Here is a 27534-nt window from a genome sequence, read left to right on the forward strand (position 1 = left end):
ACACAAGTCTAACGTCTCAATTGCCACCTTTAGTCATGGATATTTATGTGATGAATGCATGGCATGTAGACGTCTTTGTGGTGTGCACATGTCCTCTAACATTCCAGACCAGATTGTTGGGAAGATGGGCATAACAAATAGTAAGGAAGATTGAGCAAGTTGATGAGATGGAAGCCTAATCATTGTCTTTAATTTGGCTAATGGAAAGGCCTTATGCAACGTGAAATTGTACTGGATGCAATTTATGACATTACATATATTTAGGGTCAAGTCATAAAGTTCAGTGTAATTGAACTTTGTAATTCACATACTATAAGTTTTAATTTTTAATGTACCTCTATGCCCTGTGCCCCCACATTACCTTATGTTTACAAATCATTTTTGTTTACGCTTAGAACCCCTAATATGATGTAACTATGTCTCTTGTCCTTGAAAGGCTACATGAGTCATTTGGTGGACCTATATCCTCCTTTGCATGTTGCAAACTATGCCCATACTTCTAGATCCTATGCCCTTGTGCCACTCTTTTACTTACTCAATACTTTTATTTGTAAATGTAAACCTAGGTTACCGGGTTCGCCTTTGGGCCCCCCTGGTACGAGTCTGGGTTCGACTGGGTCCGTGGTACGGGTCTGGTTCGACCAAGGTTCGAAAAACCCAGAGTGAGTTAGACTCTGGTCGAACCCAATCGAACTCGGGGTCGAGCCTAGTCAAACCCGGATGGACCCAGTCAAACCTGGACGGCTCGTAAAGTCAAAAAACAATGCAAATTTAATTTTTTTTTCAATTCCGTCTTGTAAAAAGTGAAAGTTATAACCTAAAATTGACTTCTAAAACATTTTATCGACTCATTTCACCTCATTTGTGTTGCAAACAAAAGTTTTATGAGAGCAGGTTGAAGAAAGGGTGAACAAATTTGGCTTCCAAGATCAAAGAGGAGGAGTTGAAGACTGATTTTTGAAGCTTCAACAAGTGTTGCAGCATCATTTCCATACATTTTCAAGCTTCCATTGGCTGTAAGAGGTAGGTTTTTAAACATTTTTTTCCAACTATTTTTGTTTCACAGATTGTCAAACATGAAACTTGAATTTTTTTTCATTATTTAGTTTTTGTTTTTGTTTTTGTTTTGAATATGTTTATATTATTTCTTGCCATAGGAACTAGAATGGCATCTACATCTTCCTCCATTGGCAATGAACAAATAATTGCAAAACAAAGAAATGATCCAAATTCTCCCTTATGGAAATATGTGGACATTATAAAACAACTTCCGGGAGGTGGGGGATTCCGTTGGAAATGCCATGGATGTGATATTGAACGTAATAGTTCATATTATCGGTGGTAGGCCATTTGTATGGAATAAAAGGAAGAGGCATCAAAAAATGCTGTGGAAAAAATGGTAAACCAATACCAGATGAGACAGTGATGAAATATATTAGGGAGCATGAGGCGGCAGAAGAGAGGGAAGCCCGTAGATTGAACCAAACCGCATCAAAGAAAACAAAGGGAATGCAAGGCCCTTCTAATCCCACTATTGTAGTAGAAGACCACCCCTTCTTTGCCACAAATGAACCTCAAAGTGAACCACCCTTGACACGTAAAAGAACAAAGGGGCCTTTAGAAACCGCATTCCAAAATGAGAGTAGAGACAATGCTGACGAAGATATAGTAAGGTGCATTTATGCAAATGGGTTGTCATTCAATGTTGTTCGCTCCCCATATTGGAAGCAAATGATAAAAAGTGTTAATGAGGCTCCAAAAGGGTAAAAGGGCCCCGGTTATGAGAAGGTACGTGGAACATTATTGGAGAAAGAGGTGAAGAGGGTTGAAGATGCATTGAAACCCATAAGGGATTCATGGGTTGAGATAGGTGTAACAATTGTTTCAGATGGGTGGAAAGATGCTAAAAACCGACCCTTGATCAATGTCATAGCGGTGTCCCCTAAAAGGACAATGTTTTTAAGAGCTATGGATTGAGAGGGCCAAATAAAAGATGACCAATTTATTGTAGAAATTCTCATTTCTGCCATTGAGTCTGTGGGATCCTGCAATGTTGTCCAAGTCATAACGGACAATGCAAAAAATTGTAGAGCTGCTGGTTTGTTGGTTGAGCAATGCTATGATCACATCTTTTGGACACCTTGTGCGGTACATTCACTCAATCTTATGCTACAAAGGATTGGGCAAAAAAAAAAATGGATCAGAGATGTGTATGCAGAGGCTGAGGACATCCAGGTGTTTATCACAAACCACCACATGTCTCAAGGGATTTTTAGAACCGAATTTGGAGCTATTGAAGGTAAGTAAAATAGTAATTTAATTTTACATTTTCTGATTTTTTTTAATTTTCAATGTTCATAATATCATTGTATAAGCTATATTGTGTATTCTTCTTTAAAGTTTGGCTTTATTTTTTAATCATTTGGTATTAATTTGTGTTATAGGTTGCTGAGACCCGTTTTGCATCAAATAGAATCGTCTTAAGACGACTTGTGAAAGTTAGAGTGGCACTATGCAATATGGTGATCAACACCAATTGGACATTATGGAAACAAAGTAGCATTGCGAGGGCAGAAAAATTAGGGATAGAATATTGAGTGAGAAATGGTGGGATCTTGTTACATATCTCCTAAGTATCACTGAGCCCATCATGAGCATGATTCGCTATACAGACATGGATAGGCCTTGCATAGGTGAGATTTATGATGGCATTGACTCAATGCTTGAAAAAATAAAGGTCACTATAAATGAAAAAGAGAATGATCCTCAGGAGAAATTCTTCAAAGAACTGGAAGTAATTATTGTAGAAAGGTGGAATAAGATGACCACTCCTTTGCACCTTCTTGCCTATGCCTTGACACCTAAGTACTATAGCAATCAATTTCTTGATAAACCAGGAAGGATTCCACCATGGAGAGATCTAGAAGTATTTGATGGGTACAAGACAACATTTCTTAGACTATATCCCAATGATGATTTGCGAGATGTTGTTACAAATGAGTTCATAGAATTCGCAAATGGGAATGGTCTAAGTGTTGATGCACTCTGTCATAAATCCAAGAAGGATGCTCATAGCTGGTGGTACTTCCATGGCACATGCTTCCAACACCTACAACCCCTCGCTATAAAAGTTTTATCACAAGTTAGTTTAATTAATTAAAATTTTAAATTTACAAGTTCTAGTTTATTTATGGTTTACTTTGTCTTCATAGGTTGCTAGTAATTTTATTTTTATTAATGTATAACTTTAATTGTTTACTTTGTCTTCATAGGTTGTTAGTTCATTTGCTTCAGAAAGAAATTTGAGCACATACTCTTTCATCCACTCTGTAAAGCGCAATAGGCTACTATCAAAAAGAGCGGATAATTTAGTATATGTGCATTCCAACCTACGTCTTCTTTCACACAAACAACATGACTACACACAAGGGGAAACAAAGATGTGGGATATAGAGCCAGAGCATACTGATTTGGATGCTCCTGCTTCTCAGCTTCTTTTATTGACACTTGATGACTCGGAAATTGAGCCAACTTATAGTGCAAGTGCAAGTGGCATTGGCTCATCTAATGTCAACGTCAATGAGGAGGAGGAGGAGGAGGATGAATTAGATGATCCATTTGATAATTAAACTTTAAGTTTATATTGTTGAAAGTTGAAACAATGATATTGGAATATTTTGTCATTTTGATATTAAACTTGATGTATATGATGCTATTATGGTATGATCATGATGCTATGATTACAAGTTTATGTTTGTTTTGTTGTTTATATGATGCTATGTGACATGCAAATTTTAATTCATGCTTATAGGCTTCACAAATATATATATATATATATATATATATATATATATATATATATATATATATATATATATATAATTTACATGTTTTTGTACTAACGAACCCAAACGAACCCAAACCCTTTTTCAAAATTTTGCCGTACCGGCATACCGGGTTCTTTGAACCCGAACCCATGCCCGAACCCGAACCCGAACCCAAACCCGAACCTGAACCGGCAACCTAGATGTAAACTGCAAAATAAAGGGTAAATCCTGATATTGTCTATGTATTGACAAGCATTCACCTTTTTAAGGATGCGATTAAGCTTTAGTTATCAAGCATTCACCTGTTTATGTACGTTTAGTTATCAAGTATTCTAAAATGCTTTGCATGTCCATGTATCGAGTATTTAGGATGCTTTGCATGTCCATGTTTCCTTTGGTTAAAATAGCTGTTGGATATTTACAAAGGTAAAAATTGTCAATACAATATTTGCAAAATATTTCTTATCTTTGATATATGTATATATATTTTGTGTTTGTTTATGTCGTAATTTTTTTACAAGTCATTATGATTTCCTAAGTTGAGTTTGTTTTCGTGTTATCAGAAATTTTGGTGACAATTAAATTCATTTTTACACTTAATTTTATTTTGAACTAAAATAAGAATCAATATTAATTTTGGTTGAATCAATTGTAATGCTATAGAAAAAATACATGCTTTGCAAAAATAAATTTTTATTTTTAAATTTAAATTTTATCTTATAAATGTTGAATATCTTCAAAATGTTTATCTTTATTTTTATTAATTTATGGTACCTTCAAAATAAGATTGAATATTTTTTCAAATAACTCATAATTTATTAAATCTATATAATTTCTAAAATTAAAAAAAAATTAAATTTTTTTTTTTACTACCCTCTCCAACCATTACAATATAAACTAACATTCCCCAAATAAAATAAAAATGCAACATTTAAACCATCATAAATAGTGTAATAGAATAAATACACAAAGGAAATCTTTGCTAACATGAGACCACTATGTCTTTATAGGATGTGAGAATGTGGAAGGCAATTCTTGTTTCCCAAGGTATCGTGTCCCAGCCATGCAAGGAGAAACACGCATGTGCCAGGTTACTTGCTTTTAACTTAATTCATTTCCTAAATATTTAGTTATATTCATGTATTCATATATTAATTATATTTATTGGTCGCAGGCGGTTGCAGGTTTCTTCAACAAGGTTAAACAGAACGAAAAAGGAATCCGCGTTGCAGGATTATATGGAATGTCGGGCCAGGGGAAAACTACACTTGTCAAGGCTTTCTGCAATGTTAAACTGGGGGATTTTGGTGGCAGAGTATGCTATCTGGATTTTTCTAGAGGCAATAAATTGGACCGGCAAAAGCTTGTCCTGAAATATCTTGGTGATTGCCGGGAGTCGCAAGTCGAATGGGTAACAAACGAAGACGAGGTTAGCAATTTCATGTATTTTCAGTTTGTTTAGAGGATATTCTTCTTTCCAAGTGGAATTCTCTCTGGTCTTCAAAACAAATTATTGCACAAGATGTGTAACTCTTTAACTTTTTTAACATAACTTACAGGCACATTATTTCTTCAAGACAGTAGTGGAGGGCCAAAAGGTATTGTTGGTTCTGGACCATATGACACAGGCTAGCATAGACGAAAGGAAATATTATAGTGGGGTACAGTTGGGGGAAGACAGTTGCATCCTTTTGACTGGACCATCCGAAGGTTTTCTAAAAAGTTTGTGGAATTTCAATATAGATGAGCAATCATGCATGCACGTCCCGATCCTTACAAAGGACGAGGCCATAGCCATCTTGATAGAAGGGACGTCTCTAAAGGAGTTACCATTGAGGGTAGAGCACAGGAGTTTCGCTTTGAACTGGGCAAACAGGTGTTCATACAAAAACGACAGAGGTTCTAGAACATTTCATCCTTTAGCTTTGAAAGCTTATGGTCGACACTTCTTCAGTAAACAGTATCACGATCGGTCAACATGGGTTGCTGCTTTCGAAGAGAGAAATAATAATGCGTTGGATGACGTCGTTGCTGGGCTGGGAAAAGCATTTGATGACATGGATCCCAAACACCGCACCATATTCCGCCATCTTGTTTTATCTAGGACGACCAATACGTCTTCTGAGGTCGTTAAGTGCTTAGCTCAAGAAATGAACTTAGAGATCAAGTATACCAATCAAGCGGTGAGTTGAGTGTTTGCTTCTAGGAATTTTTTAAGTTTGTGATTGTCCTTTTTACAGTTGAATTCAAAACCTTTCAACGCTTACTTTAATTGTGGCTTCAGGTTGAGGATCTATGTAAGAATGGTTTTATTGAAGAAATTGAACCTCGAATTCGCATACACTTCCTCGTCAACAGTTTTATTACCCAAAAAAATATCACCGCCGTGGAAACGGGTAAGGCTTTAATATCAAATTTAAATTTTTTATATAAAAAATTGAGTTTGTCGAGATTATTTTTAAAATTTTAATTAAAATATATCACTTTGCATTTAGTATTACATTCCTTTCTTATATATATGTTCTAGGGAACAATTCACATATATATGTTCTATATTGCTATGGGTTTGTCATTAAGTGATTTTACATTATAATAAATTTTTTGGAATTTGTTTACATATATTTGATTCATCTAATAAGTATTAATAATAATATGTTAAATTTTGAGTAATATTTCATTATTATTTTTAATAAATATATTATATATTAAAAATAAGATTTAAAATATAGAGGCAATTTTTTATAAATTCAAGTGCTCTGCAAATGTGTCTCAAAGTTACATCAATAAAATTGGAAGAAAAATAAGTACGTGGTCATAAAAATTAAAAAACAATCATACAAACAAGAAGAGCACAACTTCAAAAGGAAAACAATTGTTAAGTCAACAATTCAGTAGAAATAAAAAGAAACCATTACAACTAAGTCATGAGGGCAACTCCATATTAGGGTTATCTCATTCCCCATCTAGCAAATCTTGCCACCTTCTATCAGCTCCCAATCAATTAGAATAACATGCTCTCCTTTTAGATCCTCCTACAAATACTTTTAAATATTTCTTGACAAAGATATGGCAAGCACCACTCAAGGGAATTTCCCTTGAATTGGAAGGGTCAACCCACATCACTAAGATGGCTAGAAAGTGACATAGGGACAAAGACCATTTAGTTTAGTAGCTAGAAGATGAAGGTGGTGGTAGGGTCTAGCCAGAGTGTTGCATAGTCGTTTGTGGTGGTTGAGGCTCTCTTGTAGGTATGTGATTGACATTTACATAAGATTCATCATGTGTCCCAATAGGGAGATCTAGCATGAGATGATGAAGAAAGTGCAACCCTATCCATAGTGAAAGGGGCATTCCCCAATGGAAAAATTATAGATGTTGGACGTCTAATGCCACCTTACTAGCTTGAACTGGAATTTGCATGAGTGATTTGAAGTGAATAATAAAAGTGATGTCCTCAACAAAATGAACTAAAATAACATAATTCTTATTGGTTGATCATTTATTATGACCCTAAGGTTTGATTGTAGATCGATTTAGAATATGTTTGTTGAGTAAAAAATGTTAATAGTGGATCACCTCTACTTCTACATGCTGGTTTAGCATTATATGTCCCAAGCCTTGTTTTGATTAACACCTTAGATTCATCACTCTTTTATTTAGTATACTAACGTAGTCAAATATTCATTTGCCTTAGTGATATATACGTTTAGTTACTTAGATATTGTTTTTTTGTTATTGAGAAACATAATAATTAATTTCCCCTTTGGTGGTGGATTGTCATCATTCTCCATATTCTCAAAACCTTTAATATTCTTAATATCAATCGTCCTAACACTCTCTAAAGATGCTTCCCTAGCAAAGTTTTCTATCCTTTTACGATATTTGTTATGTCTCTTCTAGATTAATTTCAATCTTTTTATCTTCCATGTTCATTTCCATTATTATCTTAATCTCTTCTATATTTTCTTTTTCTCTGTAGTAATCTTATTTTTCTATGAGTGTTTTTTATTTGATATTTCATTAATTCTTTAATCGATCCTTAATAGCATCAACTAAACCTATCTTAACTGTCACATCTCTTTAGTATTGTCTTTAGGATCCTACCCTTTCATTAATGATTACTTAGGTGCTTAACCCTTATATTAGAACCTAGTGTAGTTTATTACAAAACTTCTAAGATGTTTTCTTCATATATGTAATATTTTTGTTAAAGATTCTCTTACCTACAATGTCTTACAATATTTCAAAAATTATTGCTCTTGTAACACATGTATTAAAGTCAACCAAAGGAGTAAATACATTTCTTCTCACAAAATCATTTTTCATTGTAGGAAACCTTCTATAATCCATTGTCTTACATCCATAAAGATTGCAATTAAAACAATAACCAGAAAAAGAATGATTGAACCTGGTATTGTGTGCTTGTCTTCTAGGCCTTCACTTTTGTCTCCGAACATGGATGAATGCTCATCTTCTTTAGATCGTTGTTTTTAATTGCCTTGGATTGATCAAATCCTAAACTTCAAGAACCATGCTCATTTGGATCTTTTGCACTCTTCTTCATTGAATCCTTAGAAGCCCCATTGATCTGTTTTCATTAAATCCAATACCAGTCTTCATTTGTGGTGCCCTCTATTTGCAAATGATCTTATCTAAGATCTCAAATACTTTTTTCAAACTTTAAGTTCTTGCTCATCTCATGTGCAGCTAAAGTCCCATTTAACTCATCCATAGTTACCTATTTAAATTTTTGACTTCGTGTATTGGAAAAGCTTTTGAATCAAACTTAGGGAGAAGGGATATGAGTACCTTTTTAACAAAATTGACTGGTTCTTTCACTTATTCACCGAGTCCCCTAATGGTATTCACAACTTCATCAACCTGGAGTAGGTATGTAGTGATATCTTTTGCCTCTTTCATGCTCAAACCTTCAAATATTTCTTGGTGGGTTTGAAGCTTTACCTTCTTCACTTTATCATCTCCTTCAAAGATATTGTAGAGTTTATCCACACTTCTTTTGTAGTATTGCAATGCATTATTTTCACAAATGTAGAGTTATCTAGACCACATAAAATAGCATTCATTGTCTTTGCATTATTTTCACATGTTCTCTTCTCGGCTTAATCTCTTAGAGGATCATCTAAAATCTCATAACCATTTACAATGGATTGCAAAACATCAAACACTCGTGCTGTCAAATAAGCTTCTATCTTTACTCTCTAAAATGCATGATTGGATCCATCAAGAAATGGTACCTTGTTTGAAGAGAGATTTTCTTCAGCAATTGAATGTGCCATCTTGGATCTATGTCAAGCAGTTAACATTCTTCCAAGTAATTTGGCACTGGTACCAATTGCTAAGCACATAGAAACACTGATATGGGGTGCATATGCAAAACCTAAACTTCCAAGTGCAATTTATCATTAGTAGCATTTTTGTATCTTACATTATCATGAAAACAACTATCTAGATGATAAACATAAACACATCTACATAAGAGAATACCAAATATATGTGAAAACCCAGAAGGAAAAAACCATGGTGAGAATAGCTGTCTGGATCTAGTGTTCAAATTCAACCTCACAAAGAAATATGAAACCTACAAATATTTATAGGCACCAACCCACCAGAATCATCAATCCCCTTAAAATGAATTTGTAGGCACCAACCTATAGGAGATACCAATCCCCAAGTTAAAGAGCTGAACACCAACTCAAATTATGAGGCACCATCTCAGATCATGAGGCATAGGAATTATGCAAATCTTCCAAGCTCAGATTGCACCATCAACCAGATCTGATCTGCTACAGACCACTCTCTTAGTGTGTATATGATCTACAACTTGATTCGCACACATTAATTCATCTCTGCTAAATGAATAAGCAGCTTGCACATGTCTTCCACCACTCTTACAACACACCCATTGGGATTGAACCTAGATCAACAATGTATATAATTATACATTACAATGATAATTACATTCATATGTCGATCTAGAACATATTTGTAATATCCACAAGTTGGCCACAAACAAATTCCTTAAACCAAGCGTGTAGTAGGGCAAATCCAAAAGTCCACACATTACACTAGGAGTGGGACACACTATGTGTTACCCAAAATAGACTCTATTGGTCCCAGTGAACATCAACAAGCTACTTTTGACTGGTGCATGTTACAATCGTCTGAGGCATCAATTGGGAACATCAACACAGTCGACCAATTAGCCAGTCAACACTCGGTCACTCTTAACTTCTGTCTGCTAAAACTCAACCTTTTAAGCTCTAGAATATGGCACTTCATATTTAGCTAAGCTTTACTTCCAAACCGCAAGTCATAAGTATCAATTATGGCAGAATGTGGAGCCAATCGCCATGACATTGCAACTGAGTGTACATATTATTTCTGAGCAACATACTACAGATCCTTTCAGACAACATGACATGCAATAGACAATCGGAAACAACTAAAGCTGGAGCATGATGATAATATTAAGATACATGCTTAACTTTGTCTTTCTGGATCCCAGATGCTTTGATATGACATGACAATAATTGCAATCTTCCAGATACCTTGACATTAATGATAGAAATTATCAACATATTTGACACCAATGACAAGCTTTGCTCAACAAAAACCTTTGTGAGGCATCAAAAAGTGTTTTCCCAGATCTATTATTTCCCTCCAATTGTATTTTGAAATTTCTTTGTATATGCTTGAAATTCTTCATTAAATGCTTCCGATTTTGAAACCCAAGCTTGCCGATCCATATCCAACACCTTGTTGTGTATGCGATAAAAAATGAATAAAGGCATAAACCAAGTTGTGCTTCTTTGGAATTATTTCTTAAAATTCACTAGTGTTTCCCTCTATTTTATGAATGGAATGCGAAAAGTTACTTATGAAAAAAAATTTAGGAATCAAAATTGGTAAAATAAATATCAATTCTTGTTTACAAGTTCCTTGTAACATGGCAATGGACCCCTTCAACCCTTTAAATCTTGAAATCATGCAATACATCAGTTTTGAAACCACATTAAACACCTTCCTTAGATCTGATTTTTGAAATGGGTGCCAAGCATTGTTAAATGGATATTTTATCCTTACAACAATCCATAATATGCTCTTGAACTTATCTTCTACCTGTATCAAAAAGGATGTTAACGCAACCATGGAATTTAATTTCTCCCATCTGTACTTGTTTCCTCTTTCTTAGACTCATCTACCCTTTCCACTTCAAACAATTGTTCTATTATTCTCACCTCTTTGTTGGCCGTAAAATGGGCTTTGTACTACTTGTTAAGCTACGTTGGTTAAGTATGTTAGTGTCGTCGAGGGTAGTTGTCCGTTGCACGACGGTTCCCCATGGGTGGTAACCACAACCCTCGACCGTGTCTTTATATATGCTCTTGTACTTATTGTTGGAGACACTGATGCAGAGAATGATTATTGTACTAGACATTTTGGCATTAATGAAAGCATTGCTCTGAGTTTCTGGTTAGTATTCTATCCTATGGTTATCATTTGACTGTTGATATGCAATATTAATAACACACCCCACACACCCCACAGGCCCCACGGGGTAAACACTCCTCTTTCAGCAAGAGATCATCCTCATATTCATCAATTTCCGCATCAATTTTAGAACTCTCTAAGTCCATCATTTGAACATTTTTATCTTCATTTCTTGTACACAAAATTTCACTTGCAAATATGTTATCATAAAGAGAACAATGAAATTTAACTTCCCCCATTTTCTAATTTCTTTCATCTTTTTCTTTTCCATCTATGGCTTTCTTTTTCATCCCATTTTCAGGGACACCCAATCTTGCTTCAATTTTCTTCAATTCTTCTTTGAGCATTTTATTTCTCTTTTCTTCCTAATACTGTTCCTGTTGAATAAAATTCTTACAAGTCTTTTCAAATTTTTTTTTAAGAGACTCATGAGTACCCTTCCTGTCACAAGGTTTCAGTCTCACAAATAATCTATAAGGGATTTAACCTTTTTAAGAGACTCATGAGTACCCTTCCTGTCACAAGGCTTCAGTCTCACAAATAATCTATAAGGTATTTAACCCTCTATAGTAATAGATTTTCTGTGCAAAATAAATCACACAAATTACCCTCTACCCAACAAAGACTTTGGAAGATGCGCCACTCAAAATTCCCTAGAAAAAGTTGTACACAAGTTTATCTCTACCGAGGATAGAAATTATAGACCCTTTCTTATTCTTGCAACAATAAACTCTTACATGCCTGTGACAAATAAACTCTCTTTTATCTTTCTTTTTCAATTCTCAACGAAATTCCAACAAGAAATCAGGCTCTACTACCATTTGATGTAGACGAGATTGGGGGTCCTCTCAAATTGCCCAATCTTGCAGCCTTAACTTATCATCCCACTCTCCTACACATATATCACAGACAATATATAAATTGCAACAAAAATTTGGAAAGAAAAGTTTATTCGAATCCTCATATTTATTTCTATTCAACAAATCCCTCAAGAATCAATTATATACATTGTGATTTGATGGGAAACAAAATTCAGAAATTTCAAGAATGTCTAGGCACTTCATGCCTTCAACTTTCTTTGCTGAAATCCTCCTTAGAAATCTGATTTTCCCATTATCTTTTTCCCATTATCTAACAACTCTCACGGCTGACTTGAACACCTGCAAAACTCTTCTCTCTTCTTCTATCCCTTTTCTCTTCACAAGCTGACTTTCCTACTTCTTCCTTATGTAATTCTCTTGAGCAAACTACAAGTTCTTTCGCTAACCTTGCTGCTGTTGATTGCTGCTTGTTAACAGCATTAAAGGCTACATTTTATAAAGGTTAAAACCTTTGTGAGGCACCCAAAGAGGTGCCCAAATTTGTTCTTTCATTAACCTCCAAGTGTCTTTTGAAATTCCTTTGTATATACTTGAAATTCATCATTAAATGCTTACAAATTTGAAACCCAAGCTTGCTACACCATCTCCAATCCCTTACTGTTATATATGCTTTTGAAAAATGAGTAAAAACATAAACCAAGTCGTTCTCCTTTGGAAATTAAAGAGTCATTAGTCATTTCTCCAAAATTCACCATCTTTTCCGTTGATTTTAGGAGCCCCAATTGAAAGAATAAGACAAGAATGGATTGCCAAAAGTCACTTGTCTTATGAAAACTTACCTAGGCATTAAAATTGATAAAATAAATATTATCCGTCAAACATTCCAAGGGACCCCTTCAACCCTTCAAACCTTGAAATTATTCAATACATTGTAAAACTGTGCATTAAACACCCTGTTTGCTTTTGATTTTTGAAATGGAAGTTAAATATTGTTAAATGAATATTTTATCCTTAAATCATTCCACAATGTGCTCTTGAAGCTCCAATACAGCAAAAATAGTTAAATTAAATAATAGAATGGAAGTATATTTTTGGTGATGTAGGATTGCTTGTGATCCCAGATGCTCTGGCATCAAATATACTAATAGCTGCAACCTGTGATACATAACTATAGGTCTCTTATTACAAGTATATCTCTGCAGACACATGAAATTTGTCGTCTTAATTGTCTTTAATCCTGGGTGGATCCATTTCATTCTCATACATTATTCGATCTGTTATCATTTATCATCAATGTTATCCATTATTAATATTATCATTAATATTATTATTTATCATTTATCCATTAATATTATTTATTACGCCGAAGGCGTCTCCTACTATGGAGTGGACTGCTTGTTTTTTTCCATCAACGGTTGAAAATTGCAGTGAGGCAATGCAAGACGATTCAATGAGTTTTGACCGTCCGTTTTCGTTATGTTTTCGATGCACTCTGACGCAATTTCTTCAAAAGAAGGAAGCACACGTAACAGTACCAAGCGGGAAACATCCTGGACGAAGCAACCCCGAAACATCCCATCAGTTTATTGGTTTTCCCGCGTTTTTGATTTTTTCTCGCTGACTGTATATACCGCTCATGTATTAATGACGAAGTAATGGTACATTGATAAATGGCTAAACAATTTGTTGGTTGCAGCTTTTGTGGGAAGAAAACAATAAGTATGAAGTACGAAAAATGCTTCATCTCCAAACAAATTAGACAACCATTAAATGAAATGAGTGGCACTTCTAGATATTTTATCTTATTTGTTCGAGTAAAATAAATTTTTGAATTGATTTTTAAAATGGGAAGATATGTAATCCTAAAATACAAGAGATTATAACTCTGTACATCTATTTCTAGAAACCCTCAAAACCCTATCCAACCCATACAAATCTTATTTCTAGAAATTAGTACCACACAAAAACGTAGATTATGAGTTTATTGAATTATTATATAAGTTAGAAGTTTTAGTTGTTATTAAATTAGGTATTTCTTGATATTATAAAACTTATGTTATGAAATTAAATGATTTTAATATTTTATTTTTAATATAATTTTCAAAATTTCTACTATTATTGTTTTTATTTTTAACAGAATTAAAATGATATGAGTATATTAGTTTTTATTTAAATATTAGTAAGAAAAATAAAATTTTAATTTAAAAAAAATTAATTTGTGTAGTTTGAAAATAATAATTTGAAGTTAAATATTAAGATAATAATTAATTATTCAACATGATTTATAAATATTTATTAATTTTTTCTATTTTAAATTTTATGAATATAAATATTTTAATAATATTTGTAAGAATAAAATAATTTACAAATAATTTATATGTGAAAAAATAGACCAATTCTTTTCTGATTAACCTTCCACACTTCTTTCGGCGTACCCATTGCACACCAAGGTGCAATTGCTAGTTCATTAATATGATTATATATCATTATTCATTTATCCATTATTTATTCATTAATATTATCATATATCATTATTCATTTACCCATTACTATTATCTTTAATTCATAAACATTATTATAAATCATTTCATTTATCCATTATTAATATCATTCATTTATCCGTTATCATTTATTATCATTTTCTCATATATCCATTCAATAATATTATTCTTCATTTATATTATTTTTTGATTAGGGGAAAAACAGCTTTTGAGGGGACCCGAAACCCCATACAATAGGGTTTGGAGGGACCCAAAACCCAATAGATTTTACCGGGATCTAGAACCCAACAAAGCAGGTTGCTAAAAGAAATAAGCAATGAAAAACCGCAGCCAAAATCCAACAAAGATGACTAACACCAGCAACATCCAGCATAGTCACGCCACACCAAACAAAGCTACAGCTCCAAACTATAGCACTGAAGAGTAATTATCGAGGGTATAACAAGCACCCTCAGCCAACTTTCAGGGTTTTGAAAGGTACCCCTAACCTTCATTAACAACACTAGATTACAACAGATATTCATACAATTTGAATTTGGCCAGTAGGGGTTTTGAGAGGCTCCCTCAACCTTCAAATCGGGTTTTAAAATGGAACCCAAAACCAGCAACCGGGGGTTTTGCCAGGCACCCTCAACCTTAAATGAAGAGCTCAGAACAAGAAACACAAGATTTTCCCCAAACCAAAGACAGCGGAAAGAAAGACTGGGCCTTTTAAAACTATTAGCAACCGGCTTGCCTATGGGATAAACCAGGAACCCACAACTAGAAAAAGGGGGAACAAAGACCCAAAAAACTAGAAGGAAGAAGGCCAAACCAAGAAACAACAAAAATGAACCAGTCTAGGAGACAAGCTGGGAGTCTGGGAAAAAGAACTTCCAAACCCACCCAAGGAGACACCTTTGAGAGAAGAAACAAGCAGCCATAGCCAGCAGCAAGAGGAGCACCAACAGTCGAAAATCCCCAACAAGAGGAGCACCAACAGTCGAAAATCTCCAACATTCCATCTCTCCACCTCAATAGGAAAGAACTCCACCTCTACAAGACGAAGAATGATGCAAAAAGACAACAACCAACGCTCTCCAGTAGCAAGCAGAAACCAGTCCTTTCCCCTCCACCAAATGTCCACTCCATAGAAAATATGGTCACCTCTAACAGACAAGGAGGGGAAAAGAACAAGAGCCAAGAAACCCCTCTCAAAGGTTCACACCAAAGACAACACTCCACCTCAATAGGAGAGTTGCCCAACAAAGAAGAGCCAACAAAAGAAGCTCCTACGAAAAACCAGAGCACCGAAGGCTAGAACTGCAAAATATCCTCAGCATAGAGGAAAGGAGAGAACACAAAACAGCAGAAGAGCCTCTCCACAAGAGATTCACCAGGGTCCCAAGTCTTCCCAGACGCCCAAAACGCCTCCATCGATGCCGCAACCTCCACTCCTTCCTCTGCCCCAAACTCCTCCACGCACCATTCTAGCAAAGAAGAGCCACGAAGAGCCCCATCAGATAGAGTTCGCGGCATGGAAGGTGAAAGGAGCAGAGGGAGGAAATCATCCTCATCCATAGTACCGTTTTCCCCATCTTCTGCAACTGCTTCGCATGAAACCCCTCCTGCTCTCGCTCTTCCGCTCCCACTCTCCATAATCCCATTCTTCATTTATATTATTATTCTCCATTTCACAAACATATTTCACGTATGCAACACCACTCATTTATGCTTTCCCTTCTACCTATTTTCAGCCACCTCACACATGCGGGATTAAACCCTCAAACCCTATGCTTTATCCCATATTCATACCATACAATGGATTCACCTGGAGAATGCTTATAAAAACAAAGCCCCTGTCCCATTCTTCCATTCGTGATTTTGGCATTTTGAGCATCCTTCCGTTGTTTATGCATTCTTTAGCACTCTATTTTCTTAGCATCCATCATCTTGATATTTTTCATCTTGCATATCTTGATATTGTTATCTTTATTTTGTTAATCTTTTGAATCTCCATTTTCTCATAGCTTTTCATAGAAGGGCGTCTGAGAGCAATAATTTTGAACATGAAATCTTGAGAAATAGGAGGGCAATGGAGTAGATTTCGTAGCATGCATGTGTGTTTTAGTTATAAATATTTGGTTTGCATGTGTGTGTTTGGCAGGTACTTCATTGTATGATGTTGGACCAAAGCTAAATCTATGATTTAGTTTCTCATTTCCTCCATCAGGTAGGTTGGAGTCTTTGCTAATCTCTTTCATACAGTAGTTGTGTTGGGACTTAGTCTCACAGTATCAAATTATGGGTGCCCTAGTTCTTTTGTGCATTTATGCCTTCTTTATCCATCCCATATAGGTAGCTTGAGAAATGTATGTATGGGTTTCCATTTGTCAAAAAAATTCTCGTGTTTGTCTCTTCCATCCCTTCTATTTATCTTGTGTTGGAAGTTCCTAAGATCCTTGATAAGATCTAAGTGGTGTGTTTTGTGTCTAAATTTATTTGGGCTATGCTTATCTTAGAGTTTTAGAATTTTACGTTTTACTATGCTTTCCCTCCAACTCCATCGTTTTCCTTATCCTTTTTGGGATATCGAGCATTTCCATTTGGGCATACCTCTCCTCCATTCCCTATCTTCATCCCGTTTTCTTGCTGGTGTTTTGAAGTCTTCCTTCTCATCATGCTTTTTTCTTGACCTCTGGTTTCCCTTGTCTCTATTAGGGCTTCACACTTTTCTTTATCAACATGCTTTTCCTTTGAACCTTGACTCCCTAATCCTTTACACTAAGTTAGAGAGACATCTACCAAAGGTTTTTACTAGGAGTGAAAAGTGATTAGTGAAGGAGAAGGATTGTGCAAAAATCATCACAAAATTAAAGCATTTAAATAATGTCATAGTCAGCCTGAAAATTATTCCATGTATACCAATGTAAAATATTGTGGCAATTATCCATATTGGGATTAAAAGTACCCAATTTATTATGCATGCAATACCATGTCTTTGCTGAGAATGACGAGGCACGTACAGTGAATTCACCATATGGTGGTTGTTCACTGTGCGGTGAGACACCGTACGACCATATGATGATGTGTCTTGAGACATCGTACAACCTATGCAAGGAGTCACCGTGGGGACTATGCAGAGGGACACATCGTACGGACTGTGTGGAAAGATCTGGCAGCGTGGCGTATGGACATGCCCTCATAGTGTACGAAGGTGTGTGGTGAAGCTGTAGAGCGTACAGTGATGCCATACTAGACAGTGATGCCCGTGTAGTAATATCCAGCGTGCGGTGATGTCCACACATAGTTTGGTGATTGTCGGATGGAGGAGTGCCAAGGCTGTCAGTAACCGTTTTTTTGTGTAGTGACAGTTAACACGCCAGGTTTCATAACAGATTGCAGTGTGTATAAACTACTACAAGTTTCATTAGGAATTATGTGATAGAAATTTGGGTTGATTGTAGCACAATTTGAGCTCGTGCAAAAAGTCTGCTGTCAATTGTATGTAATGGTTTATTGTAATACAAAGGAGACGCTTGGCTTTTTAGTGTGTGGGTTTTTTCCCGAAAGGGTTTCCCACGGTAAAAATCTTCGTGTTTATGTGTATGGTCTTTATATGTGCTATATTCTTTTGCTTAAGTCATCTTAAGATTTTGCAATTTTGGAAGTAGAAAGATATTGTTGCTTACATCCTTTGCGAATTGGCTTTAGGAGAGCATTTCCGCAGTAGCTTTCCTTACAAGTGATATCAGAGCTTGGCCGGTTGTTGCTATCCTTGTTGTGTAGGGTTGGTTTTTTGTGTCAATTTGTTTTCAGTGGGAGTTTGCGAAGTGGTCATCAGTTATGTGTGGAAATTGAGATGGCTGGCACGTTAGGGAGAATAGACATTGAAAAGTTTAATGGCACAAACTTTGAGTTGTGGAAACTTAAAGTTGAAGACATGTTGGTTGATCGAGATTTGTGGATCTTTGTGTCTGGCAACAAGCCTCTAGGCGTGAAGCAAGAAGATTGGGATCTAGCGGATCGAAAGGACAGAGGATTGATAAGATTGAGCCTTACAAATTCTGTTATGTTTAATGTCCATGAAGAGAAAACCGCACATTCTGTGTGGAAGAAGTGGGGAGGCATTTATCAGGGCAAATCCTTGGTAAACAAGCTCTTCCTGAGAAAGAAGTTGTACTCTCTGAAGATGGATGGAGGAACGTCTGTGGCAGATCATCTAAATGCGTTCAATATGGTGATTGCACAGTTAACTTCTGTTGGTGTGTCCATTAGCGAAGAGGAGCGTTGTATGTTATTGCTGAGTTCTTTGCTTGATTCGTGGGATCACCTTGTGATGGCCATTGGAAGTACTACTACCAAACTTAAAATGGATGAAGTAGTTGCTGCACTTCTGTCAGAGGAGATGAAAAGGAAATCCTCTGAGGCGGCTAAAGTGGCTCTCATTGTCCGAGGCAGATCTAAGGACAAAGCAAGAAGAAGGACACTAAGTCAAAGTCATAGGAGAGATCCGCTACTCTTGGAAAGAATTCCAAGGCAAAGTGTTGGAATTGCGGGCAGAAAGGTCATATCCAGAAGGATTGCATAGAGGAGAAAAAGAAGAAGAAGAAATGTACTTCTGACACTGAATCTTTTCAGAGTGACGATGATGCCTTTGTAGCAGCCTTGGCAGTGCTTGCATCCGGTGATGTATGGCTGGTCGATTCGGGAGTATCATTCCACATGACATCTCATAAAGAGTGGCTCTCAAAGTATGAGCTGTATGATGGAGGAAAGGTGTTTTTGGCAAGTGATTTCACACTAGAGATCGTTGGAAGGGAAAGAGTCAGAAGTCAGTTCCCCGATGGTAGAGTAAAGGGAATTGATGGCGTACTTCATATACCTAGTCTGGCTTGGAAATTACTCTTACTCAGCAAATTGAATGATGTTGGAGTTCAGGTAACTTTTGTGCATGATGGTTGTAAGATGACTAGGGGTTCTATTGTTCTAGCTAAGGGTGAATGCATTGCAACACTGTATAGGTTAGATGCCAAACCCGTGTGCTGTAATAGTGTCTCGGTAAAGTCCAATAAAGCTGCTATGGCAACACATGATGTGAACTCAATGGAAGTTGAACTTCCAACAGAGAAAACAATGCTCTGGCATTATAGAGTTGGCCATATTGGCGAGAAAGGTTTAAAAACCTTGAAGAATAAAACCTTGGTTGAGGGGCGGATTGACTATAATCTTGAGTTCGATTTCTGTGAACATTGCATATATGGAAAGCAAAGTCGTGTTCAGTTTTATTCTAGTTCTAAAAAATCTTTTGGTTTGCTGGACTATGTTCACTCTGATGTATTTGGTCTTGTGGATGTTCCTTCTTTGTCTAAATCAAGATATTATGTGTCGTTTATAGATGATTATTCAAGAAGAGCATTAGTTTATTTTTTGAAAAGTAAATCATAAGTGTTCAGTTGGTTTAAGGAATTTAAAAGCCTTGTTGAAAATTAGACTGGGAGAAAGATTAAATGTTAAAAACAGATAACGGTGGTGAGTTTTGCAATGCAGATTTTGATAAATTTTGTGGAGATCATGGAATTAAGAGGCATAAGACTACGCCTTATACTCCGCAGCCGAATGGAGTAGCTGAAAGGTTGAATTGATCTCTAATGGGGAGAGCGAGAAGCATGTTGAGCAATGCTGGTTTGGAGCAGAAGTTCTGGGCTGAAGCAGTGGCTACAACGTGTTACTTGCTGAACCGTTCTCCTACCTGTAGCAGTAGTTGACAAAACGCCTATGGAAGCATGGTTGGTAAGAAGCTCTCATTGAGACATTTACGTGTCTTCGGCTGTGAGGCGTATGCTCATATACTTGATGTGAGCAGGTCAAAGTTCGATAACAAAGCAGTGAAATGCATCTTCATTGGTTATGACATTGGTTTGAAGGGATACAAATTGTGGAACCCTCTCACTAAAAAGGTGTTGTACAGCAGGAACATTATCTTCCATGAGATGAAACCTGTGTCTACAGATCTGCAACCAGGGAAAACAGAAAAAGGAAAAGAAGTAGTTGAAAACCCTTTCGGTTCTAATAGGGAGATATTACAAACCCCAAATGTGTCTGAGACCGAGGACCCGAATATGCCTGAGGATGCGGAGAGCTCGAGTAGTTCTGCAAGTTCAAAAGAACATGATCATGAATCTCATGTTGAACCTCGTGAAATCTTACCACAAGAAGTAAGGAGATCCACACGAGAGAGACGACAACCTGATAAGTACGGCTATTCACTAGAAAGGTTTAATTACTCAATGTTGAATGTTAAGTGTGCCTATGCTTTGCTTACTGATGTTGATGAGCCTAGGACTGTGAATGAAGCAATTAATATGCCAAATTCAGATTCTTGGTTGGAAGCCATGGAAGATGAAATGAAGTCGTTGGAGAAAAATGGAACCTGGGATCTGGTACCCTTGCGTAAAGGTAGAAAGCCTGTGGGCTGTAAGTGGGTATTTAAGAACAAGTATGGTCCAGATGGCAGCATTGACAAATACAAGGCAAGACTGGTTGCAAAGGGGTATTCTCAAAAAGAAGGGATTGACTATGGAGAAATCTTTTCTCTTGTAGCTAAGCTAACATCCATTAGGTTTCAGTTGTCACTTGCAGCAGCACATGACTTTGAAATTGAGCAGATGGATGTGAAGACAGGGTTTCTACATGGTAATCTTGAAGAGGAAATATATATGCCCCAGCCAAAGTATTTTGTGGAGAAAGGTAAAGAACACTTGGTTTGTAAGCTTAAGAAGTCTCTTTATGGTTTGAAACAATCACCCAAAATGTGGTATTAGAAGTACGATTCATATGTTTTATCTTTGGGTTTTAGGAGGTCTAAATCAGATCATTGTGTGTACTATAAATTTGAAGATGATCAGATACTCATTACTGCACTATATGTAGATGATATGTTGTTTATAGGCAATAATAAGGGAAGGATCTCAGATTTAAAATCTCAGCTGTCCTTGAAATTTGAGATGAAAGATATGGGGGCAGCTAAATTTATTCTGGGGATGGAAATCAGGAGAGATAGGGCTAGTAGGAAACTTTGGCTCAGCTAGAGCAAATATATTACCAATATTCTTGAGCGGTTCAATATGACTGATGGCAAGAAGCAAGTAGTTCCAGTTTTACAGGGAACGGAGTTGTCAGTTAATGACAGTCCAAAGTCTCCGGATGAGGTTGAAGACATGAGGTGGGTACCTTATGCAAGTGCTGTTGGCAGCCTCATGTACGCAATGGTTAGTACAAGACTAGACATTGCCCAAGCAGTGGGAGTGTTGAGTCGGTTTATGGAAAATCCGGGCAAGTTGCATTGAGATGCCGTGAAAAGAGCTTAAATATCTGAAGGGTACGACACAGTATGCTTTGTGCTATCAAGGTAACTCAACTAGATCAAGTAGATCAGTTAGCATTCAAGGTTATGTGGACGCTGATTGGGTAGGGGACGTTGATAGAAGACAATCCACCTGTGGATATGTATTCACGGTGAATGGTGGTGCCATCAGTTGGATGAGCAAACGACAAAGCGTAGCTGCATTACCTACAACTGAAGCAGAGTACATGGCATCTACTCGTGTGTGTCAAGAAGCTGTTTGGCTTAAGCGCTCGTGTTCTAATGTTGGTTTTGATGCAGGGCAAATCACTATCTTATGTGACAGCCAGAGTGCAATTTGTTTGGCGAAGAATCCTACTTACCATGCCAGAACAAAACACATTTATGTGCAATATCACATTGTACGTGACATGGTTGAAGATAGGAAGGTGAAGCTAGAAAATGTTGGCACTGAGGAGAATGTTGCAGATACCTTGACAAAGCCGGTGAGCATAGTTAAGTTTATATGGTGTACAAGTTCGATGGGGCTTAAAACCCTTAACTCTTATTAGCCACGTTAATTGACTCCGCAAATATCAGTACGTACCACGTGAATTAGGAGATTGCTGAGAATGACGAGGCACGTACGGTGAATTCACCATATGGTGGTTGTTCACCGTGCGGTGAGACACCGTACGACCATATGGTGATGTGTCGTGAGACATTGTATGGCCTATGCAAGGAGACACCGTGCAGACTATGCGGAAGGACACATCGTACAGACTGTGTGGAAAGATCCAACAACGTGGCATACAGATATGCCCTCATAGTGTACGAAGGTGTGCGGTGAAGCTGTAGAGCGTATAGTGATGCCATAACAAATAGTGATGCTCGTGTAGTAGTATCCAGCGTGCGGTGATGTCCACACATAGTTCGGTGACTGTCGGATGGAGGAGTGCCAAGGCTGTCAGTAACTGTTTTTTTGTGTAGTGACAGTTAATGCACTAGGTTTCATAACGGATTGCAATGTGTATAAACTGCTACAAGTTTCATTGGGAATTATGTGTGATAGAAATTTGGGTTGATTGTAGTACAATCTGAGCCTATGCAAAAAGTCCATTGTCAATTGTATGTAATAGTTTATTGTAATACAAAGGAGACGCTCGACTTTTTAGTGTGGTTTTTTTCCCAAAAGGGTTTCCCATGGTAAAAATCTTCGTGTTTATGTGTATGGCCTTTATATGTGCTCTATTCTTCTGCTTAAGTCATCTTAAGATTCTGCAATTTAGGAAGTAGAAAGATATTGTTGCTTACATCCTTTGCGAATTGGCATTAGGAGAGCGTTTCCGCATTGTAGCTTTCCTTACAGTCTCATGCTTGCTAATTGTCTATTGAAGAGGCAAGGTTTTGTCTTTATCATATGTCATATGTCATCTTAACCATATTTAAGCTCTCGTACATTATCCATTGCAACAAAAGAGATCTCTAAACATCATTGGAAGCATAAATATTGTATCACCAAAAATAATGATCATTGACATTTAAGAGGATTCAAATTACATGGTTAGTTGGTTCAAATCGTGGTCAATGTGATATAATAATGGCAGCTAGGAGAGAAAAATACCCCTTTCTTTGAGAGGTTAGAAAGACCTCAAACATTTAAGCAGAGAAAATTCATTAACGGGAATCAAGCAACATGTCATCATTGCTATTCAACTCTTAAGGAGACGGATAACACTTCTGCAAGAATTTTCTGGGTTGAAACTACCCAATCGAATATTGGGAATTGACATTCTTCACTTCTCAATACCATACTCTCCCTCTTCTAGTTGTTTAGGAGGTTGTGAGACCGCTAGCAAGGTTTAAGGTATAGGGGAGGTTGTGTAGGCTCTTTTGTTTAAGAAAAGAATATTGACACTGTGTTGGTTGAAAATTTTGTACACTTGGGGAAATATACAAAATTGTCAACCTTGGGCCTTTTTAGCAACCTTGGGCCTTGACTGTTTGAGTTGCTGATAGTGAAAGACATCATGAGAGATTTCTTGCTTCTTCCTCTTTGGGGTAAAAGAACTAAGCCATGGAGGTAAAATGACTAGTTCTCCTCTAGTAGCTGCTAAAGGCGAAGAAGCAGTTTTTGTTTGAACAACCGTGGTCACCCTGGGAGGAGTATCTGTTTGGATGGCGATCATGGTTTGCTCAGTAACCAATAGGCATGAAGACTGCCTCATAAATTCTTCAAAGCCAGAAGTAAAGTTATCAATCTCTGAAAAATGGATACATGTAGGAGTATCCTCAGGAATTTCTAGCGAACTTTCTTGTTGATGATCAGGAGGTGGCTCAACTGCTGAAACAGGAACAACATTCCGAGGAGACTCTTCCACTGTTATGTCAGGAGGAAAAAGACGCATCTCAATGGAAACTGTAATATCCCAGTTTTTTTGTTTTTTGTTTTTTTAGGCCAATAATAATCATCCACAACAGATAACCCGTTGAGGTTAGAAAGCATAAACTGAAACTTGTTGAAAAAGCAACCCTTCCACTTTTTGATCACTAAGTGCCCAATATGGAAACCTGAGAGCATACGGTGAAGAGCAGATCGTTAGATCTCAAATTTGCTGAAAGAAGAAGTGGAATACAATACTGGGTGGCAAGCCAACCCCTTCTGCTTATCCAGCGGGAAAACAAGAGACTTGGCGGTGAACCAACCAAGAGGAACACACAAAGGAACAAATCACTCAACTGCGATATTTCAGCGGGAGGACTGAAATTCCAAAACAATCTCAACTCAACCGCTTATGCTGTGGGAGGACCATTACAATCAGGCATCACTCGACCATTTATGCAGCGGGAGGACTGAATTACAATTTACTTGAAAATAGGCGGCAAGCCAACCTCTTCCACTTTTCAGCGGGGTGAGAGTTACAATCCATAATTGGTTAGTAGTACTACTGCTTAACCTTACAATAATCAAGATAGTGTGAGAAGAGAGTAATACTGAACATCCAAATACTAAGAATGAAATTTCTGCTAACATCAAAATCTGCAGGCTGGAATTACAAAACCAGCAGCCTATGGACTCACTAAAAAGCTCATAACTCTCTCATTACTCACCCAATTCACCCAAAATCAGTTCTAAACTAATGCTATAGCAGCTACAATGAAAACAAACCCAAAGGAAGCCATCAAAACACCCATATTTATTTAGTACGCTTCCGAATGCATTCACTAAATCGCACACCTAACCTGGGAAGTTCGATTTCCATTATAGAATTCCACACACAAAATAAGATGCTAAAAACTTACAAGATGCATTGCTAGTGGTAGGAAGGAAGGATGATCCGATACCCAGAATGATGGAATCGCCTGGCCAAGAGGTATGAGCAAAATACACTTTCAGCACCTCTTCGACCACCACCCCAAAAGCACTCCAATCTCACACAAATCACTCCACAATCTGCAAGTCACTCAGCAACAACACTGAAAATACATAGACACAGCTAGGTACTATCTTGCGAGTACAAAACTGAGACTTAGCTAGGAAGCCACACTTCGAAGCTCAAATTTTTCAATCGGCAATTCTGCAGCATAACGATGCAAATTCATAAGATACCCAAAAATGGAGCCCAAGGCTCTTATTTATAACTTCTACCTCCCCAAAACCAAATGCAAATGCTAAAAAAATTGCCCAAATTCAACTTTTTTCATTTGCATTTCCTTTACCCAAGGATGGCGCCATACTTAGACAAAGAATCACGCCAAGTAAGTCAAGGACCACGACTTGACTTAGCAAACATGTGTGGTGAATAAAATAATATCTCCAGTATAAATTTGGTGTCCCTTTCTAGACATAAAATTCGCCTAGCACTTAGGAGATATTATGCCCCATTTCCAAAGCCAATAAATCAGTAGTAAAAATAATCAAATTAATTAAATATTAAACCTTAGGATAAGGAAATAATATTGGTTATATCACTTATGACTCCAATACTTATTATTGTCAAAACCAGGATGAAGCTGAGCAAGGAAGACCACTGAATTGCTGCAGGATCAGGACCCTGTCCACTACCAAAAATAGAAATATGCCATTCTGCCACTTACTAAAAATAGTAAGTCATGAACTACTGCTCCGAGAAGTAGGATCTTCGCACATAGTGACAGAGAATGGAGAGCCCAGTAGGACAGTATCACCAAAATAGCCAACCCCCGACTTACTAAAAATAGTAAGTTCTTGCCTCATCAAAGATTGAAACCCTATGTTTGCATTCCACATAGCCTACGGGTCTCAGGAATAGGCCACTGGACCACTGAAAGTACATTAATGAGAAGGGGACATTACAGTTCGCCCTCCCCAAAAGTACTTGTCCTCAAGCATCTGTAAGGCTGGATGCAGTAAAATCTCCTCATTTTCCCATGTAGCATCCTCTGCTGGTAAAATTTTCCATTTGATCAAATATTCCCTAATCACTCTTCTCGTTAAAGATCGTTCCCTGATATCAAGGATAGCTTCAGGAACCAAAACCAATTCTCCCTCCTCATCAATCGGAGGTAACTCAGCTGAAGCAACAACATTATGTTCCAGAGCCTTCTTAAGGCGAGACACATTAAATACATTATGGATTTTGCTGCTTGCCGGTAATTCCAACTCATACGCCACTTCTCTAATCCTTCTGTTGAGCCTGAAAGGCCCATAGAATTGTGGCTTCAATTTTTCAACTCCACTCTTCTTGAGAGTAGACTGCTTGTAAGGTTGGAGTCTCAAATAAACCATGTCGCCCACCTCAAAGGTGCACTCAATTCGCTGCTGATCAGCATACAACTTCTGCTGATTCTATGCATGCTGGAGATTGTTCCTCAGAACCCTCAAAATATCTTGACTTTGTTGCATCATATCCTTTGCCTGAGGGGTCCTGCTATCACCAAATACCAAGTCCGCGAAGCTAGGAGCTTCATAACCATATAGTGCCATGAATGGTGACATTCGGATGGACATGTGATAGGAGTTGTAGCAATACTCTCCTAGGTGAAGCCATCTCACCCATGTTGATGGACTTGAAAAGCACTGGGAGGGGGTTAATTAGTGACACCAAAACAAACACAACTTCAAACACTAGCCGATAGATGAACTTAACCAAGCATTTAAACACAATACATGCTATCCAAAATGAAATAACAACATCCACATAAAGTATAACATCCACCATAACACAAGTGTTTATACGTGGAAAACCCAAATAGGTAAAAAGCACAGTGAGATGGAACTCACAAGTTAACTATCTGCAGTAATAGATAACTGACCGGTTAAGGCCTTACAAAGTACTCTGCTAGGAGCGAATCTTGTTAGAGATCCCAAGCTTGATTAGAAGCTTATAGCTTGTTAAGAGTACTACCTTGTTAAGAGTAACCTTGCTGGAGGATTTTAGAATCCAAACTAATGGATCACCTTGTTAGAGGATTTGTACAATGAAGCTTGTTAGAGCTTACCTGGTTAGGGTTTGATTTTGCTGTAATGATTAGAAAACAACAAGAATGGATTGATTTGTTCTGAGTAG

The 27534-nt window shown here is 37.1% G+C and overlaps 1 protein-coding gene across 1 annotated transcript in view; it reads left to right on the forward strand.

The window, feature by feature from the left end:
* Positions 1 to 27534, forward strand: part of LOC131875444 (uncharacterized) — a 61534-nt gene that overhangs the window by 17171 nt on the left and 16829 nt on the right. The window contains exons 3-6 of the mRNA XM_059219757.1: positions 4838 to 4917; positions 5002 to 5256; positions 5387 to 6010; positions 6112 to 6223. Coding sequence (XP_059075740.1) covers positions 4838 to 4917; positions 5002 to 5256; positions 5387 to 6010; positions 6112 to 6223 — 1071 coding nt within the window. The remainder of the gene's footprint in view (positions 1 to 4837; positions 4918 to 5001; positions 5257 to 5386; positions 6011 to 6111; positions 6224 to 27534) is intronic.

Source organism: Cryptomeria japonica, chromosome 4 (assembly GCF_030272615.1).
Source record: "Cryptomeria japonica chromosome 4, Sugi_1.0, whole genome shotgun sequence".
NCBI classification, from domain to species: Eukaryota; Viridiplantae; Streptophyta; class Pinopsida; order Cupressales; family Cupressaceae; genus Cryptomeria; species Cryptomeria japonica.